The 20,205-nt window shown below is 41.0% G+C and overlaps 1 protein-coding gene across 4 annotated transcripts in view; it reads right to left on the bottom strand.

Annotated features, from left to right (window-relative positions):
• The window catches only part of ntrk3b (neurotrophic tyrosine kinase, receptor, type 3b), a 191,991-nt gene that overhangs the window by 131,857 nt on the left and 39,929 nt on the right, over positions 1-20,205 (bottom strand). For all 4 annotated transcript variants that reach the window (XM_037096655.1, XM_037096654.1, XM_037096653.1 and 1 more), the window contains exon 3: positions 19,329-19,400. In XM_037096655.1, coding sequence (XP_036952550.1) covers positions 19,329-19,400 — 72 coding nt within the window. The remainder of the gene's footprint in view (positions 1-19,328; positions 19,401-20,205) is intronic.

The following is a 20,205-nucleotide window of genomic DNA, read 5'->3' as shown; positions in this document are numbered from 1 at the left end:
TGGATCATTAGCAGAACAGATTTAATTACAGGCAGAGCCGAATGGTTTGCATTAAATCGGCACCTGGAAAACTTTGCGTAATATCAAAAGCTGAACAAACCGGAGCAGTTTGTCAAAGGGAGGCGGTGCATTGGACTGGTACCTTCACTTCAGTCCTGGGTGAGCTTATCTGCAGTTGCCAAGGAAGAAATATATTTATAACTAAACTTTTATGCATATATGCTTATTACCAACAGATTTGGTCCAGTGAAAAACACTTTGAACTCTTATCATGAATAGAAAAAAAAACAAGTGTAAGCACTGATGAACAAACTGAGATTTGGTCTGATCCTAACAGATTCAACCAACATCCTGCATGAAAAACAAACTCAATACAGCTGTCAGAAAATCTTTTCAAGTAGATCTCTCTGTCTCTCTGCCCTGCTGTGGTTCTGAATGCTCACTGATATATTTACATGGGTGCATACATCAGTAACAAACTACATAGTCATTGACTTAAAGGGTTACTCCACCAATGTCCCACATTGAAGTGCGTTTACAGGTCTTGGGGAGGACTACTGTGTACATAGTGTATAGTACTACATTAGTATAAAGCCTTTTGTGGCTCACAAGGAAGCTGTGTATAATCTTATGAATTGCCTCCAGTGATGTCACACAGCAGAAATCATGCATCATGGGTAATGGTTTTCAAAGTGAGAAGAGTGGGAGGAATAAGAGGCAGTATCTCTGGTTCTGCTGTTTTGACTTTTTCATAAGCTTTGCAAATTGAGTGGGCGGCTTTTCATATCCGGCCCCTAATTTACCCACATTTCAGCTTAGCCATTGAGTGAAATCACTGGAGTCAGTTTACCCGATAACATGCAGCTTTCTCTGGAGCCATAAAATGCATTATACTACTGTTTTCATGCAGTGGTACTCCCCAAGACCTGTAGACACACCTTAAAGTGAAACAATGGTGAGTTACCCTTTAAAATTGAACTGACAAAATGATTAAAACCAGCAAGTGATTCATAATTTTCCCCTATTTAGTGTTTTTTCTGTGTAGGTATATGAGACCAGCTACTCTCCTGCTAGCTCAGTACATTCTACCATCACATACCTACATCAAGACATGTACAAAATGCTTAATGCTACTGTGTGAAATGTATAATCTAAAGCATCAAAATATGGCGCAACTGTTCCACAAACTGTCGCGGTACCACATCAAGCCTCATTGAAGATGACGAGCACTGACAGAAAAGTCTCAGAGAATTCTTTCATTGTAGCAGTCAGGCTAGCAGATAGCGCTAACGTTACTTTGAACTGGCCCAAACCACCACTCTTGCCCGTACAGCCTAACTAAAAATACCAAGTATGACACTGAGTCAACAGCTGAAGTAAACAATAATCTGTCAGTGTATCCCTGACTGTGACTGTTACTGTTTGTGTGGAATGGAACTTCATTTTCAGAGGTATTTCTTTGATCCAGTTTTGAAGTGAAAATGTAATGATTTATTTTAGTCACATCATGATAATTCATTGTAACAAAGTTAAAATATCAAATACTAGTGGATAATTAGAATACTTTCCATTTGCTTTGAAACACAATGTCTCATATTGTCTTTTTTTAAAAGAAACTGTGGAATGTATCAAAATTGAAAGGAAACGATTCACACCACTAGAAAAAGGATTAAAAAACAGGGAGCACAAGGAAATGAAATTAAAAAGCTCTGATGTGGACTGAGATAATGGCTGAATGTGAGTGTGTGCATGAGTGTATGCAGCGCTGTGCACTCATGGTGACATTTATGAGAGAAGGCGCCACTGATTATCAAAGAGTTCAGTGAGTCTTAAGCTGTGATTGCTAACATCACTTCAGAGTCTTTTGGACATTTGGAGAGAAGCAGGGAGTTAGCACCTCTGAAAATTATCACTCACTCGCGCTGTCTCATCTCTGCGGCTGCGGTGCGAGGCTCAAATAGTGTTTTTCTGTGAAATGTGCAGGCTACTTTGAAGATCAATAGTCATCTAGGCTGTAAAACCATTTAATGTGGAGGCTCAGTAATCCATAACCTGTTGGCTTCAAACACACACTTCATTTGACCGTATTTTAAATTTTGTCACCATAATAACATACACGTTTGCTTCTAATCAAGGTTAAACCAACTACAAGAACACACTTTTGCCAAATAATGTGTGACATTGCTGAATTCTCTGGTGCAAATTAGAGCCGAATGATTCAAGGAAATTATTGAATTGCAATTTCACTGAACAATATTGCAACTGCCATTTAAATTGTGATTCTTTTATTTCAATATATTGCATATTTATTGTTACTGATGCAGTCCCGGGGCTCTTTAAACCAGTCAGCTAGAGCAAAGTGAACCTCTGTAGACCTGCATTGCTTTCGTTAAACTAAATCACTAATTAAGCCCACATGTATAAAGAGATTACATCAGTGGGAACATTCTATATTCAAAACATAAACATGATATTCTGATGTGGTGATATATTCACTTATAAGAGTTACTTACTGTACAGTTCCCCATTACTTTATCATTTGTAATAAATGGCTGGAATTCAAAGGTAGCTCCAAAGCTGTACGGAGCAGCATTACCACTTACTGCTGCTAACATACTGAACAATAATGCTTCTTTTGCATGTAGCTATCTTTGGCTGTACTGAATAACTGCCATGCTAATAGCTATATGCCAGTGGCCCCTTTAGATGACTAAAGGCTGCCTGCACCACAAGCTCAGGCGACCAGGTCATTCACTGAACAAACGGTGCTGATGCAGCTGTTCGTATCCTCCACTTGATCTTTTCACATCTTAGTTGCTGAACTGAGGATATATTTCAAGCAGGCCAGAGATGACTGTGTCAAGAAAAAAACAGTCTGAGTTTTACTTTGTCTATCTAGAGTTTGAATGATGTATGTTGTAGGATGAGTTGACCAGTTATCTGAGCTCGTCTTACAGGCTGGCCTGGCTGGATGCTCCGCTCCTGCCCGTTCTATTGGTTTACATGGAACTGGCCTCATTGAGACAGTTGTCAGTGCAGCCAATGAAATGAACAGTTGCTGATATGATTCATTTTGTAGGTTATAATTAAAAATGCCGCTCTTCCAAATCATAATATTGACTTGAATTGATTAACTGTTCAGCCTCGAACAATAAGATGATTTTGGCCAAAACTGTGTTAATAGATTACAATTATTCATTATAATTTGGGGGAACCAAATGTTTTTCTCCACAACATGTTATTAAAGCTGAACTCTGTGATTCTCTGAGTGTTCTCATACAGAGAAGTGTGGAGACGGAAACAGACTGTACCGTTAACGCTCCAAACAGCCATCTTATCAGCCTCCCTGGATACACAGGAGGGAAAAACCTTATTTCCTTTTTCACATTATCAAAGTCAGTCCCCTCTATCTGTCTCTGTCACAGGGAAATCAGCCCACTGCCACACTCTCACACCGCCACACAAACTCCGTATATGAGAGGCCAGTGGGCTCCATCCAGAGGCCAGGCAGCAGAGCCACAGGGCTTCGGGAGAAAAGACCTGATCCTCTCCGCCCCCGTGGCACAGTAAATAGCAATCTGTGAGGCTGAAATCCTCATCCACTTGTCCAAACACATCTGAGGGTTCCTTGCCAGTGTCGTGTGATTGACGGCGCCTGTGTCGGAGGGCTTGGCGCTGTGTACACCGAGTGTCAGGCCTCAGTCAGACAACTGCCTGTCAGTGCACAGGTTGCGGAGTGAGTGGGGAGTGACGTGGGAGGATGGAAGGGGGTGGAACTGAGCAGAGGGGAGGGGTCCGGGGGCAAAGAGCTGCCTCAGGAATCACAGAACCTCATCTGGCCTGCGGGATTTGGCTGCCTCAGAGAAGGGCTGCTGCTGCTCCAGCTTCCCACCTCAGACACTGACAGACACACAGTTAGTTAACACTGTGAGCGGAGAGCGTGATGACCCTGCATGTCTGAACCCCTGCATCGCAGCTTGAAAGCGCTCCAGCATCTTGGTAAAGAGGACGGAGCGCCGCAAACGAGCTCCTGCACGGCACCTAGACCCGATCCTTCACCGAGATGAAAGCAACTATTTTTAGCTGCTCCCTCAGCTCACATAAAGAAAATGTCTCACCTGGATCATTTTTCCCCCCTTTGGTTGTTCAACACTCGAGAGATCAAAAGTGACGTCGGTAAAGTGAAGGCAGCAAGGTGAGGATGCAGTGAACTGTCGGTGGGAGGTTTGAACTTGAGGCGGTAGGCGAAAGCTCAGTGTTACAGACGCTATCGATCCAGTCACGCCAGTTGACATGGAGTCCTCTGAGACTGAATGTCCTGTACTGCAGATTAACTGAAGCCATTATTCCTGTGGCACACCGCGACCCACAACCACCCACTGCTGTCTCAGGACCCGCACAGCCGTCATAAAGCATTAGGCTCTGCTAGAGTGCTGTGATTATGGATGTAAAGATTGCCCGCACAGCCTGGCAACTCTCCGTCTCCCTGAACGGGCCTTGAGGTGAAAGCCTCCTTCTCCTTCAGTGCTGCTTTCATGCCTAATTTCTGTCTCTTGCTCGCTCTTTCTCCTGTCCAAAGCTACCTGTAGCCTGTGTGTCACACATCTCTATTTCACGTCTGTCCTCTTCCTCGTCACATTTTTTAAAAACTAAATTTTCACGTTTGGTTTGAGCCAGACGGGGCTTTTCATAGCAATGCATCACTCCCACATCAATTTGTTGGGACGTTGATTGAGTGAGGCAAGAAAAGTAATAAGGACCCTAAAGAAACACTGACCAACACACACACACACACACGCACACGCGCACACACGTTCAAAAACACACAACCTGCTTCCATATAGTAATTTAGTGTTGCGGTTGCATTAAGTGGTTTGGGACCACAAGAGGGCAGAAAGAGTCAGAAAGATATATATTTTTCTTGATTTTGAAATCATTTCTATATATGTACATGTGTGTGTGTGTGTGTGTGTGTGTGTGTGTGTGTGTGTATATATATATATATATATATATATATATATATATATATATATATATATATATATATATATATATACATATATATATATATATATATATATATATATATATATATATATATATATATATATATATATATATATATAGTTCTACAGTTGTTCTTGATTTACATTTACATTCAGGGCATTTAACAGACACATTTCTCCAAAGCAATTTACAATAAGTACAACTGTTACAAGAAAGAAATCACAACATATCACAATCAATAAAGTAAGAAAGAAAAAATAGAAGCAATTTTGTTGAACATTGTTTAACTCTTGGTGGTCGTACCATCCTCTTTGTTTTTGCGTGTTTTACAGTGATCTCAGCACAGTGTTACCATAACCAACAGAAATGATGGCTAAACCTACAATATAAGATGTAAGTCATAAACCCAAAACATCTTCCAACAACAATATTTGTTATGGAGTTGCCTATTTAGAATTTCCTTCAAAATCAGACAAAAATATTCGATGTTCTCTTTCCTGTGTGATTTTCACTTGAGAAAATCTTCAGCTCTCTTGAGCTTGAGAGACTTGACATTCAAGCGTAACTCCCCATACAGAGAGAGTATGCTCAACTTGTGTCAGCCACCCAAAAAAATAAAGTTATGGGCCAGACTAACGCACATTTGCAAATTAGTTGGCCGTTGGTTTGTCATGTAGAACACTGGGAGCAGCATTTCCACAATTTACTGTGTGAGCCACAGCAATATAACATTGCAAAAGAAAACCAAACTTTCTGCGATCAATCGCTGATCAACTTCCTCAATATATAAGCAGCTGTCGCTGTTCTTCTGTCTGGTCTGATTGTGCCCACATGTGCCCTGAGGAGAGGAAGCATGGTGGGGGGGAGAGGTAATTAAAGACTAGATTGTGATTGTTGATAAAAGCACAGTGTAGTGAGGATTCAATACCCAGATGTAGCCTATAGAAGCTGGACCTACAGATGCTCATTCAACCCTCGCTGGTGCAGTTTACAGGAGTCAGCTGTGACTCTAGATGATAGAAAATCCATTCTGCAGTATGTAGAAATTGGCATTTTGGATCTTGTTGTTCATAGGATGTTCTTTTGGTCTAAGGGGCTTGTTGATAGTGAGCAAATATAGAATATCACCAGACTTTTCCATTATGGCATGGATAACAGAGCAGACAGAATAAATTGATGTCATGCTGACCCTAATGGCTCCACAGACACAAAAGTAAAATTTATGGAGCTTTATGGATTAGACTGGGCACATCTTTTAGTGACTCAGCCTGTAGATGGGCCCTTTAGCATGTCTGACAAGCCTTTCTGTTTGACAGAGCACTAGAGTCACTTGTCTACCTGTATTCACTGCACTCATCAACATCAGTCTACACTCTGTTCACTCTCCGCCCAGCCACAGAGCTCATTTCATAGATCAAAAACAAGCAGTATAGACAGTTTAGACCTAAAAGCATAGATTGATGCACTCCATTCAAAACCAGCGAGTGTCCCAGTGGTCAAGCCATGGCAGATAGTCGGTCGGTGAGCAGCGGAGCGTTTCTCCCCACAGTCCACGCCGCCAGCAGATACCATGCTCCATGACACCACTATCAGGGGGTGGCAAGCCTTCGTGTTTGTGTTTACAGTGAGATTAGCCACAAGCACATCCAAGCATCCGAGCATGAGGACAGAATGTAAATTTGAACTCAGTATACATTTATGAATGTGCTGCTTCAATTTGAAATGCTTGTTTGCTCTCTCAAACTTCCGCGTCTGGGAAATAAACCTCGCCTCACTATATGCCCTGTTTAACTGGCGCTTCTAATGTGTTCTTCTCCTCTGTTGTTGAGTTGCACTTTTTTTTTTCTTCATGAAAAATTCACCATTTTCCATACTGGAAAAATCCATTATCCCCACTCTAGAATAGCAACTGGACAGGGAGCAGACTGCGCTATCAAACAGCAGAGTGTTTCATCGACTGCAGAAACAGAGCAGCTGGCACAGCAACACGTCCGGTTCCTACACTTAAAGAGTGATTTCATGTGATGCATTGTGGGTGGTGAGTTTTTTTCAAAATGGCGGGGGTGGTCTACTACAACATCTAATGTTAGAGGGAGATCCTGAAGCACCCTTCACCTCCCCATCAGCTATCTCCCACAGTCACACGGCTTCAGCCCCGGCAGAGTCGAGCGGCAGGTCGGCCTGTGGGAGTGAATCAGGTCCACGCAACCTTTACCCGCAGAGCAACGCCAACTTCCAATTTAACACACTCGGAAAGCAGAAACGCGACCACACAGAGCACAGTGGGCAGGAAGCATTACAGTGTGATCTCAGCCGAGCTGCTGTTGATTCAGGGATAGATTCTGCAGTGCACTACATGCATCCAGTGCCTGTATGTATGGCACGCACCCAGCTTCATACCGCATGTGTATTATTTGATGGAAATAACTGGCTCACTGGAATAAATAGTGCTGGTCTCACAAGGGTACAGCCTGAGTGTAGGAGGAAGTCCTCCTCCAGAGCAAAGCTAAACTGAGAAAGGACAGGATGGGGAGAGATAAACAGCCGTTATGCATTTGTTAAAGAATCAAAAGTCATGCGCTGACTCCCACAGAAGCAAAACATTTACGCTAGCCCACATTACTGTGTTCACTTGTATAGCTTTGCAAACACAGCTGAATAGTTATTTTAATGTATTCTGGATTGCTATAATCTGAGTAGTCTAAACACAGATGGATATTTTCCTCTCGGGAGAACAGCAGTAGATATTTGAGGGTGTAGCAATCACAGTGGCTTTATCTTAATGATATTCTTTACAGCTTTTTCTGCTCTTTAACATTAACTTTGTAGGCATTAATGAATTATACTGATATTGATTTCAGGAATTGTAATTACCTTCCTCAGTGATGTTATTGTGTCATTATAAAAGAGACTTTAAACTGCTACAGCTAGACTTGAGATTTGCTGACACGTGTACCCTGAGAGGTTTTTTTTTAATCATAAACTGGCATAACAAGGCCTTGTTCACATCTAAAATCATGAATTGTTAATGAAAGTAAACAGAGAAGATACTCAGTGACGGATTGAAACAGCTCCAGTAATAGCAGGTACATTACTTGTTTATAAAGGCTCTAAAGCTGTCACTATTTTTTCCAGAGAGGAAATGTGTATTTCCCAGGGGAGAAAGGATGAATGTTTCTCAACACCACCCTGCTTCCTATTTATTCATTTAACCCCTTTCAACTGGACCAAAAAATCCCACTAACATCTGGCCTTTGTCCTTAAAGGGCATTGTACTGCTAAATGGCACCGACAGTAGGACCTTTGGAATTTGGAATTTTGTCGTTCTACAGTCCCTCAACCAAGCAACATCTGTATTTCTTCACAGCTGTGCCTGCCTAGCACGGTATTATGCGGCTGTCTGATGGCAATGTAAAGCACCAACAGTGTTCAAAATAATATCATACACTGTAATGTATATTTCTCTAGGTGTGCCTTTTTTAAGGTGGCTAAAATATGTCTTACCTGTGCTGTTTAGCAGTACAATGCTCTGCTGACCTGTCGGTACCACGTGCCTCAGTGCTACTGTGTGCGTTTCAAAATGACAACTCTTCAGAATGGTTACGGTCCACTTTCTAACTACCGGTTGACTACCACCTCGGCTTGTTCATGCGAGAAAAGTTATGGTGTCATGAGGTTTTTTTTTAGAATGATTTGATACAGGCAAACCAGCTCTTCTTACCCCCGAGACCACATAAAAAAGAAACATTTAATACACACTTAATGATTCACCTTTTCACACTGGCCATGTGTGTATCCATGGCTGCACTGTTCATCTAATACAGAAAAGGTCTCAAGTTCAGCTTCTTCCAGTGCAAATGAGTTAAAACATGATCATGTTTGGTTGATCTCTGGCAATAACCCTGGCCCCTTTCTGCTTTCTCTGGGTTGGAGCGTCTCTTAACAGCTCTGAGTGTGAATGTAAGATGCTTGACACAGACAGCATATCATGGTTTAGCATTCATTTACACCTACAAGATCACTGCTCTATTTTTATGTGCCTATAGAGGCACCAGGCATAACACTACAGAGACTGAAGGTGTCAGCTGGGTAACCATTCTATCTCCCAGTCAGCCGCCATCTGAAGTGAACAGGCAACCTGAAAACCTGACGGAGTACGAAAGATACAGGAGGAGGAGGAAAGGGAAAAGGAAGTCCGTGTTAAAGGAATGAGGACGAGAAAGCAGAGTGTTTAAAAGCCTCAACAAGGTAAACAGAGAATAATCAGACTTCTAATTAAAGGTGGTCTCAGGCGAGTCGGCCAGCTGACCCGAGTATGAAAGTGACATTTAGGAATAGAAAAAAAAAATTTAAAAAATAAAAAAAAGACACGTAGCCGGGAAGATTTAATGAGAGAGTCTCTCCACTTCCCTCACCCTGTGGGGAGTGACCTTTCAGACTCCCTGGTGACAACGTTCCCTCCAGATTTATTGGGCCTCTCCCTCGGCTGCACTGGAATAAAGAGAAGAGTTGCCTCACCATCCAGACGCTGACCTTTAATTTGACACAGGCGGGGACAAGCACAGCGCACGATGCCTGACCGGCCGGCAACATCAAACTGGACCCAGCAGTGGCAGAAATAAGTTGAAAGCCTGAGACCTCACAGTGGCACCTTTGTTGACTTCATTTCCACCTGATGGTTTGTGGTGAAGATAAATGTGTGTGAAATGAATGTCACAGTAGCAGAGCGAGAATGCCGGATATTCACAGCTGGAGGGATCCAAGGGAGCGAAAGAACAGGAAGTGATCGCTGAAATGACACTGACAAGTTTCCACCTAGCTAGCTAGCTGTCAGCCATTGTCCTCTGGTGTTAATCAGAGATATGAGTCACCCTCCCCAATGTCACATGCAAGTCACGAGTCTTAATCTAACCTTTGGGAAGAAACGCTAATTGGTTTTCCAACAGAGAGTTAGATGAGAATGCTCTACACTAAATATGTAGCAGACAGTTAGCTTAGCTTAATGCAAAGACTGGAAACTGTTGGGGCTACTGCTGAACAAATGGTAGAATTACACCTACCAGTTATATAACCATGAGATAAAACTCCAGGAAGTCGCAGCCTCTTGTGTCCTTCATTTAAAAACAGATTCAATATCTGAGATATAACTTGACCACATTAATGAGCATTAAAGGTCCTGGTAGGTCTTTATTTCTTTTTTCACCGTTAGACAAAACAAGTTAATTTGTAATGAAAGTGTTATTGATCTTCTCATCTACTTCTGCTCCAGAAAGCAATTAGAGTATTTCCCAAAATATGAAACTCAGATGTTGGACCAGAATTGTTTTTCATCTAAAAAATGACATTTGAAAAAGCAGATTTGCATAATATTTATGGACTAATTTAGTATGCAGACAAACAGGTAATAATTTCAAGTGGAGAGAGTCCCCAGGATGAGCGGCAGGCTTTGAAAGCCAGTTTGACATAGTTCACAATCCATGTGATTACCATGAATGTTGCGTAATGCACAGGGGCCAAAAATACTTTTTTTTACTATTAGCTTACATTGTGAAAGAAGTGGCTGTAAAATGGTGGATACATTATTTTCAGTGTCACGACCCTGGGAAATGAAATTCTCTCACAGAATTTGATCCATTCCATCCAATAACCTTTGTAAAGTCTCGAGGAGCTGCAAGATTTAAAGTGCAATGATTGCTCACCTGTTAAATTCATACTCCATACCAGTAGGGGGCAGGATATAACAGCTGCTAATTGTAGCTCTCATTAGCTAGTCAGATAGCCATGCAGCTAGCAGAGTGTTGGTGTTCACACTGCTAGCTCAGGAGACTTTGTCTGTAAGAGGCTGGGGATGTTGTCAATTAAAATTCTCACAAATTGTAACTTTAAATGATTATATCCCCGTTTAAGTTAGCCTGGGGTTAAACTGGAAGTTCACTGACTGGGACGCAGAACATCCAGGTAATCCTTTAACCAGGAAGTCAAACTTTTCTGCCATCATGCTCCACTGAGAAACTCTCATTGACAATGACTCTCATGACATGGTTCTGCCCGTGACGCTGTATCCAGTTCTTATTGTCCATCAATGGGAGAACATGTGGCACTGGTCCAACAGCATTACATGTTTTTTATTGTTCTTGTTCCTCTTTTTTTGTTTCTTTCTGCATCTTAAATTTTGCAACACTAAAGGGTGTCTTCGATTCCATTTACAATGTGTGTTTCAGACTTAATCCACCTAGATGTGTTCAGTTAGCTCACTTTAACCTGCAGGAGTTTTTGATGGCTCAAATGTTTTTGCTGCCACAGAGAAAAAAAAGAAAACAGCTCCAAATAGTGTCCCAAGAGACAGACTCATCCGTCAATCAGCAAAGAATTACGGCTGTCACAGAATGTTATGATGTACAAAAAGAAAGTCAAAGAAAAGAAAAAAAAAACGATAATTGCTAGCGGCGAGACAAAATCATTCTGATCACTGATCACTTCAAGAGCCTGACAAGAGGATGTGTTGGTATTTGATTTACCGACAATCAACGTGATTCACTGAATTTTACAAGAGAAAAGACTTCAAGGATGAGAACTATCTCACCCCGGACCAACAGTGTCTCTAGGAAACTTTCCCAACAGCACCACTGTTTATATACAGTTTCAAAGGGTTTTGTATAAACAGATTCAGGGAAAATGGTCGTCACATAAAATCATCACATTGTATATTCAGACTGACAGTTGAATATTCCAGTAAAGTGAGTCAGGTTATGTAACGGGTCAATGTGGTCAAGTACACATACAGTCAACACCGGAGAAAAATATAAATGGATGCATGTCCTCAACCAAAGCTGGAGTGAAAATTGTGCATTTTAAACTGCTGGGGCACAATCCAGCAGTGTGTGACTGGTTTTCAGTGGCATGCCTCCTCTGCCTGCCTGACCAAGCAAAGCAAGGTCATATAACCACTTCTCAAATGCTTGTAACTGTGTGAGCGTGGGAGAGACCCAATTGGAGGAGGCTATAATGAGCAATAAGCAATAATGATTTAATAATAATGGGCTTAACCCAGTACAGTCTTCATGCAATGCTGCAACAACACAATTAATTCATCTAACATAAATCTCCAGTACACATGATAATGCCCATTTACTGTGAGCACTGGCAAGAGGTGGCAACTCAGGATGTAAGTCGTCAGCACAACACCTTCAGTGTCCCTCTGTGTGTGTGTGTGTGTGTGTGTGTGTGTGTGTGTGTGTGTGTGTGTGTGTGTGTGTGTGTGTAATCTCAAACTATTCTGAAGGAGATTAAAGCTTTCGTACAATTACTATTATCTAAAGACATTTCACAAGGGCTCCTGTCCCTTATATCTCCACCATCACATTCTGCAGGCAAGAGTAAAGCGGCTATCGTCGGGCAGACTACAGATCCCATTAAAATAAAAAAGAGTCAATTTCTGACACAAAGACAAAGACGATTGAGCTCAGGCCTCCACACATCTGTTGAAACACTCAGACACTGCAACTGTTGAAGGAGGCTCTTAAAGGTGAAGTTGGGGTAACGGATACGTTGCCATACTACTTGTTCATTTAAAACAATAGTGAGTCTTTTTCTACCTTACTATTATATTTGCAATAAAGAGAGCAAGAACTGAGTAATCAGCCCCTCTGTGTTCAGCCAGCAGATTGTTATTACTTTCACTGACCACTTAACTGAATGTGAAATTATGTTAACTTTAATATCTAATTATTTTTTTAAAGCCATTTGTTAATGTCTGTTTAATCATCCCAGTGAACAAAATTGTGATTTAGATGCCTGGCTTCATCCCTGCACATGGAGCTGCTCTACGTTAAGAAACAGTGTGAGAGTGAGAGTATGGAAGAGAAAACACCATTTATTTTAATCCAAAATGATAAAACAGCCACTCGGTTACAGTACATGTGATGATTATCCTTGTCTGAACCCTTCACCTGGCCCTGACCATTGTATCCAGTGCAACTCTAGCTAACAGATAGCTCCAGTTAAGTCTAAAGATACATGGAGTTTGGCATTACTGTCACCATCTTGGTTTTCTAGAGCAAAAAAAAGGGACCATATTTGGACACATGGGTGGAGCTGGGGAGGATGTCCTGATTAGATCTGACTGAGAACCCCAAGGACACACTGTGGTAGAAGCTTCTCAATCACAACATAACCACACCCAGTTTTATCTTCTATTCTAATCTAAACAGGACCATAATTTACTAAATGAGCATTGTACTGTACTGAAGCAGACTTGTAATTAGGGATTGAAACCATAAACTCATTAGGAAACTATTTACTAGGGTAATAAATCAAGGGAGAGGTAGGGTCATTTTCTCATAAGCTTATGTAAAATTAGACTTCTTTTTAGAACCAGTGCTGTCGCCCCCTCCTGGCCATGAGAAAGAATGCAGGTTTAATGCTTTTCAGAGGCAGAAGCTGCGTCCATATTTTACAGTCAGTGGTTTAACCTGCACTGCCTTAAAGGTTGTAGTCTGAATTAAATGATTCCTTGCATTGCAGACTTTATCTTCTGATCAGTCTCTTCCATTGGATGTTTTAAGTTAGTACGCAGCACACAGCTCTATAAACTGGAGTACCACATTAAACACAAAATCACCAATCTTGAGTTCAATGGCACAAAAGTAGAAACTGCAACAGTAGTTTACTCCAGCTAAACGTCTGTAACCTAACTGTATCAGCAGCATGTTCTCCTGATGCTGAAGCCTGCAGATAACAGAGAGCTATTACTGGACAACAGCCCACATAAGTGTAAATTATTTCATTTTCTTTTGTGGTGTGAAATTAGGATGTGAATCTTCCAAAGGAACCATTTCCCCATGTTGTATGGTGTGTTTTCCAATACATGTGCAAATAAAACTGAGCTTTGAAAGTCCATCAGCAGTTTGGTGACACACGCTCGCCGAAGACCAGGAGGCAGTGCTCACGCATGAAATACATATGGAGCACAGACAAGACGGCTCATATCTCAGCAGCTTTGGTCTTCCTGGCACTGATCATGGTCATTTTCTGCAAAAGCTGTGCAAAATTACAGATTGTCCCTTCGGTGTCCCTTTATGGTACTTAAGAGGTTCAAGGCTGTTTCATCAGTTTCTCCAGCCGCAACAACTGGTGAGAGGGGATTTGCTGCTGAGCCACTGGTGCCACTGAGACAAACACAGTAATATGTTTAGTTGATGAGCGGTCTTTTTAAAGCAGATATCCCATAGAAAACTTTTCAAATAGCTTGGCAAGAGAAAAGTATTCATACCAATAGTCATTCATTTACTTTGGCAAACAACTTGCGCTCATGTGTTAAGTTAAACACTTTTCACTTTTACTTTAAACGAGCTGCAACAGATTAGTATTCTCAGCTCCGACACCGTCTCTGTCCCCCACTCCCTCTTGACTGTTTACTGAGAAACACACTGTGATCTTTGTTCTTCTTTTATCTTTGTATCTTATGTAAGATATAACACCCGCTGATGTGAATTGAAAGAACACACTTGTGGGCATTATCCCATGGCCACATGCCAACAAAAATACCACAAGTGATCAAATAAAAATATGTCATCTATCTAAAGGAAACATATTCTGCTCTTCTTTATATCCATCATTTTATTTTGGTGACTACTAGAATAGGTTTACATGCTTTAGTGCTCAGAAATCACATCCGTTCTCACATTCTGTCTGCCACAGCAGCACTGTATTCTCCCTCTGTCTGAAACACTCTGTTTTAGCTCCTGTCTGTTTAAGGCCCTCCCTCCTGAATACCAAGTCTGCTCTGATTGGTTAGCTCACACACGCCTGAGGCAGCACCGCTAGCAACAATAGCACAGCTGTGCTAAATCAATTTTTTTGTTTCAAGCTAGCCTATAGGTGTAAATTATGCAAATGTGTGACATGATGACACAGTGTGATGTCACAACGTCACAGAATTTAAGGCAAGACTACTGACGTGGCGTTTCAGGAACAGTGTTTTCTGTGGGAAGGAGGAGCTTTTGTTGGTGCCAACTTTGACCTTTTTAACTTTCAAGGTCTTTTATATGCACAGGGAAATATATAACAATGAAGGAAAGGAGAAAAAAAAAGTAGAATATATAGACAACATAGAATTGTATGTTGTCCTCCTTGTAGTATCTGTGGTTGTGGAAACACTAATTGTGAATCATTAACCAAATAAAAGCATCAGTGAGGTGTTTAAATATCACAGTTTGTTGATTTCCTGTTTGCGACTTGCAAGCACATTTACTCCGAGTGCTGCTCAAATATTTCTTTCATGAGTGTATGTTACACAGATTTAATGCAGGGGAATTAATCACATACTGGAGCTTAGTGCAGCTTTGCACATTTGTATTTACCTTTAGGTTACGTAGTTGATACGCTGATCTGGGTTGTCTGAAGGTTCTGTGGCTTGCTCAAGGACACATCAGCAGGCTGCAGGGTTAATGAACACATTGTCTTGCAACATATCTGCACCTCCTTTATGCACCAATCTGTCTTATTCTTAGCCCCCATAATAACTTTTAAGATGTCTTGTCACTGTCACTTGTCACTGGAGCATTTGCCATGGTAACAGGATGCTAACCATTGCTTTTAGTGGTTTAGTAGTTGCAGTGTATCTTCATTCATGAAGATCTGGATTAGCTACTTTATCGACTAAACAATAACACCATTATTATTGCTAAGCTTTAAAAGTGCCCCCTGTGCTTCAGTATACAAGTTTCCAAGACCATGTCCCCAGAACCTCCACATGTGGTTTGTTATTTTTGTTTTTTATTCCTTCATTTAATACATTTTTCATTTTTCTGATTGATAGAGACAGCCTACTATACATTTCTAAAAGAGGGAAAACATATTTATAACGACTTCATGATCTGACAGCACCACAAGGCCACTGCAGTCGCATTAAAAACAGAATCTTAGGGACAAATTTATGCTAGGTTGAGTGTTTCCTAGGTTATGACTAGCTCAAATAGCTTACTATTGTTGTCTCTTTTTCCCACAGTCTTATTGTTTCATTTGTTCACTAGCCCTTGTGTATTTAAGCCTGCGTCTTTCCGTAATCTTGGTCAATTTGTTTGTTTTATCCTGCGTCTTCTGTGTTCCTGTGCTCCTGTGCTTCTTCCTGGTCCTCATGTGTCTTCTGTCTTCCTGCTTTGTTCTCTGTGGTTTGTCTTCATTTGAATTTGATTTCTCTTTAGCTTTCCCCTTGGACTTTCCTTTACCTGCTTTTGTTTGGATTGATGAGTTTGGACTTTGGATATCTGCTCATCATTAAAGCTTGCTTTTGCTTCTTTTACTTTTCTGCCTCTGTGTATCCTACATTTGCATCCCTTTTTGCAAAAAAAAAAAAAAAAAAAAAAAAAAAAAATGTAATAACACAAGACAGATGTTCAAGCTTTCAGCATGATGATGCAGGTCACTGAGTTATCAAAATGATTTGCAGCACTACGACATTCAATATGAACTCAATTAAAACCTTTCATGCAACTATGTACTATATTATATATTCTTTTTATTTATATGTGTATTTAACCAGCTTGATGCAAAATAATAACCCCATGTCATATAAAACTGGGCTATGTGTAACAGTAGACATTAATAATAACCAGATGAGTCTGCTGTGTTTTGGATGAATAAATACTGCATTGACACACATTTTGAAGTGGCCAGGCTCAGACAGCTTCTTTAATGATATCATTTTGTTATAAACACATAATTAAACACAAACATCAAGACCCTGACCGGTCACCATGGCTGGATTATAACAGTAAAGTGGCTGATCCCGGAGCTGTGTGGGAGAACTGATCTAATTAGCACCACTATGTAAATATCAGTGGATGTTTGTCAGACTGCTGGAGTAAAGAGTCTCTCATTTTCCTCCAGCTCTGGCAGTCTCTCACATTGCAGCCTGCAGTGTGTTATGAAACAGGACAGGTATTCGCTCAAATGTCAGACAGAAGGTGATCACAATAAGCAGCAGATTTCAATTTACATAGCGCAGCGAAGACAGGAAGTCAGAGCACTACCTTCTTGTTCAAACACATAAGGTCAATATCAATTGATAAAGTAAATGTTACAGATGTTACTAACTGTTCAGTAAGCACCAGGGGGAATACTGCATAATATCAGGAAATGTAATAATAATATCGGCTAAACAGAGCAGATCATACAAAGAAGTGCAGTACACACTCCAAGATAGTAGGTGGCAGTATGCACCTTCGAAGATGGTTAAAATTCTTTGTAAACAAAACCACTTCCATCTCTTACACAGGTAAACAAGACCAGCCTCACGGTTGCATTGCTAGCTAGTTAATAAAGCTAACGTTAGTTTCATAAGACACTAAAAAAGCTGTCTCAACCCCAATTTCAAGTGTTTAAAGCACCCTGAACTGATCTAACCACACAAAACAATGTGGTATGAAACATTTCTGTTTCTGTTGAAGTAACACTCAGTCACTGTAGTGAGCAGGACACCACCACAGTACCACTCACGCTGCGGCCTCGTACACTGTTCAACATGCTAACTGATGTGTGAATAGACAATTACTGTTCAGAGGAGGCATTTAAAAATAATAATAATAATACAAAATAATGCATGATACATGTATTAAATCACAGAGTGAAAGATTATTAATTGGAACCAGTCTTATATGTGTCTCATTTCGCATGTTTTCGCCTCATCGTGAAAAAAAGAGCTTCAGTTCTTCCCACAAAGGAGCAACCAGTTGAGTGTCTGATAGCCCGAGCTTTGAGTGGACCTGTCTGACACATACATCAATGAGGTCGGCCTTCTGAGGCTAAGCTTAGGCATAATAATTAATCTTCTTTGACATCATCATCCTCGGTGTCACCTAGCAACCATCCATCTGCATTAACGAGACCACAAAAGAGGCCTGTCACGGACTGTCTGGGGGGGGCCTTTCACTGATTACAACACATATGCCTCCATGTTGAAGTTAAAATGTATCTAGCGGAGGCGAAATACACTGAAACTCACTAGTTTATTCTATTTTCAGGATAGTTGTCACATTTTTAGTCTTAATCAAAGAGCAGTGTGCTGTCTGGTGAGAGAGCGTACAGGGTGAAAAGCATCACTTTTCTGTAAAGATTGTATTTTTGGTTTCAGCTGTAAATGGTTTTGCATTATAATGATCACTAACTGAGGGTCTGAAAAACACGCTCTTATTTACCGTCACCCCCCTGGTGAGAGCAACAGAAAAACCTCTAACCCAGTCTCCTCTTATATCTTTCACATGTTTGGATCCCTGCCAGCGCATAGCAATTACATTTAGTGAGAAGAAGGGAGGAAGAGGTGAGAAGGTTACGATACATTTGTTTTCAGTCTTGTCTTTACAAATCAGTTTTCTAGAGAGAAAATTAAAGTGAGGGGGGGATTTAAATAATTTCCATTAAATGTTGATGAGTTCAATTAGTTTCACCTAACACCTAACTAGATAAAGATTCAAGCAGTGCAAACTTTTTTCTCAGAAGTCTACACACACGCACACTGCAGTGTGTGCACGCAGGGATGTACGCAGATAATCAGTTACCCACAAGTCAGCTCATAACACGATAAATTTGATAATCAGACTACTTTTCTGCCTCACTAACAACCAAGATTAAGTTCCTGACTGACATAAAATGAATTTACATTAGCAACCACAGTTTGAACTGCCGCTTGCTATCTCTCCCTCTCGCTCACACACACACACACACACACACACACACACACACGGCCGCAGTGCAGGGTGCAGAGGTTCAGGCCTAACAGCAGTAATCCACAGAAGTAAGGAGAGACCAAACTGCCTCTCAACTGACAACTGGAAATTGCAAATGGCAACGTGTTCAGGTAAAAAACTGTGACTGACTTCCTCACAGTGTTTACTCCTGGAAAATTGGGGAATAACAGGCTGTCATACGGGCTGACATATCAACCTTTGTTAAAGAAATTACCTTGTTCTTCTCCCAGCTCTCTCATTGCTCGGCCTTCTGCACAAATTGTCCATTTGGCGAGCACTGACTAAATGGAACTGCGTCTTTGGCATGTTGCTCTGCCGCAGCACAAAGAACCGGGGCAGATAGGAATCCAATTATCCAAGGCAAATAATGGATGTCTCATTTAAGATGTGCGGCTGTTGCGACAGTAATGGCAGTGCCACAATTTTCCTGAAGCCAGTCTCTATCAACCGCATCATCTTCTGCTCGACACTAACTCGTCTGTAGCCGTATACTACAAGCTGTCAGGCATTACAGATCATAATGAATCTTTTGAAGGCACGGGAAACATGGTTGTCAAAGATGGAATATTTACTTACATGTAGCGTAGGTGTGGGTTCTGTGCGAACGCTCGAGCCTGGATCACCTTCAGTTTGCAATTCATGATCGTTCTGAAATGATAAAAAAGAGATGAAACTGTGAACAAACCATCTGAACAAAGACATTTCTTCTTCTCTAAGCGTGGGCTCACACACAGTATCACATGGATGTGATCATGTAACTGCATCAAGGCCATGTTGGACTATTTTTCGCTGTCCTTCTTTATTTGTGCTGCATTTTTCTGTGTTTCTGCACCTCGTCTGTTTTCCCCTTAGTTTGGTTTGTTGTGTCTCAGAAGATTTCCCTCTTTCACTATTGTGTCTCGGTATTTTCCTTTTTTTGTCTTTTCACATAAACAACTGCAAATAAACCCGTCATAAATACACAAAATGGTGGCCTGGTAAGGAAGCATAAGACAGTACTGCTACTCATTTCAAGAAGGTTTTCCGTCTCTGTTGCAGCAGTCCATTGTGACAAATCAGAATAGTTTCTTGTCTATTCCAATTACTTTAACTTCAATCTGCATGTGTACACCCTGCGGACCTGACACCGAAATGGAAATTTTCTTTGAACCACCATTTGATGAAAGATTTGTGCTGTTACTATAAAGTGAGTGAAACCTTTGATGGGAGTGTGCACATTCTCTCATTGTGTTAACTTGTATGGAGTGAAAAACTATGAAATTAAACTAATCCTAATTTTGCTGGGGACCCCGTGGAATCCTCTCAAGGAGCCCAGTTATTCCCAGTGCCCCAGTTTGGAAAACACTGTTCTGGTGCTACAATGGTAATGACTTCTAATCTTGTAATCACAGATGTCTCTCTCCAAAGAAGTCATTGACATCATCAGTGAGCGCCACATAACGCAGTGTGCTGA

Source organism: Acanthopagrus latus, chromosome 4 (assembly GCF_904848185.1).
Source record: "Acanthopagrus latus isolate v.2019 chromosome 4, fAcaLat1.1, whole genome shotgun sequence".
NCBI lineage: Eukaryota > Metazoa > Chordata > Actinopteri > Spariformes > Sparidae > Acanthopagrus > Acanthopagrus latus.
Note: the sequence above shows the minus strand (reverse complement) of the source record. Positions and strands in the feature narration are given on the sequence as shown.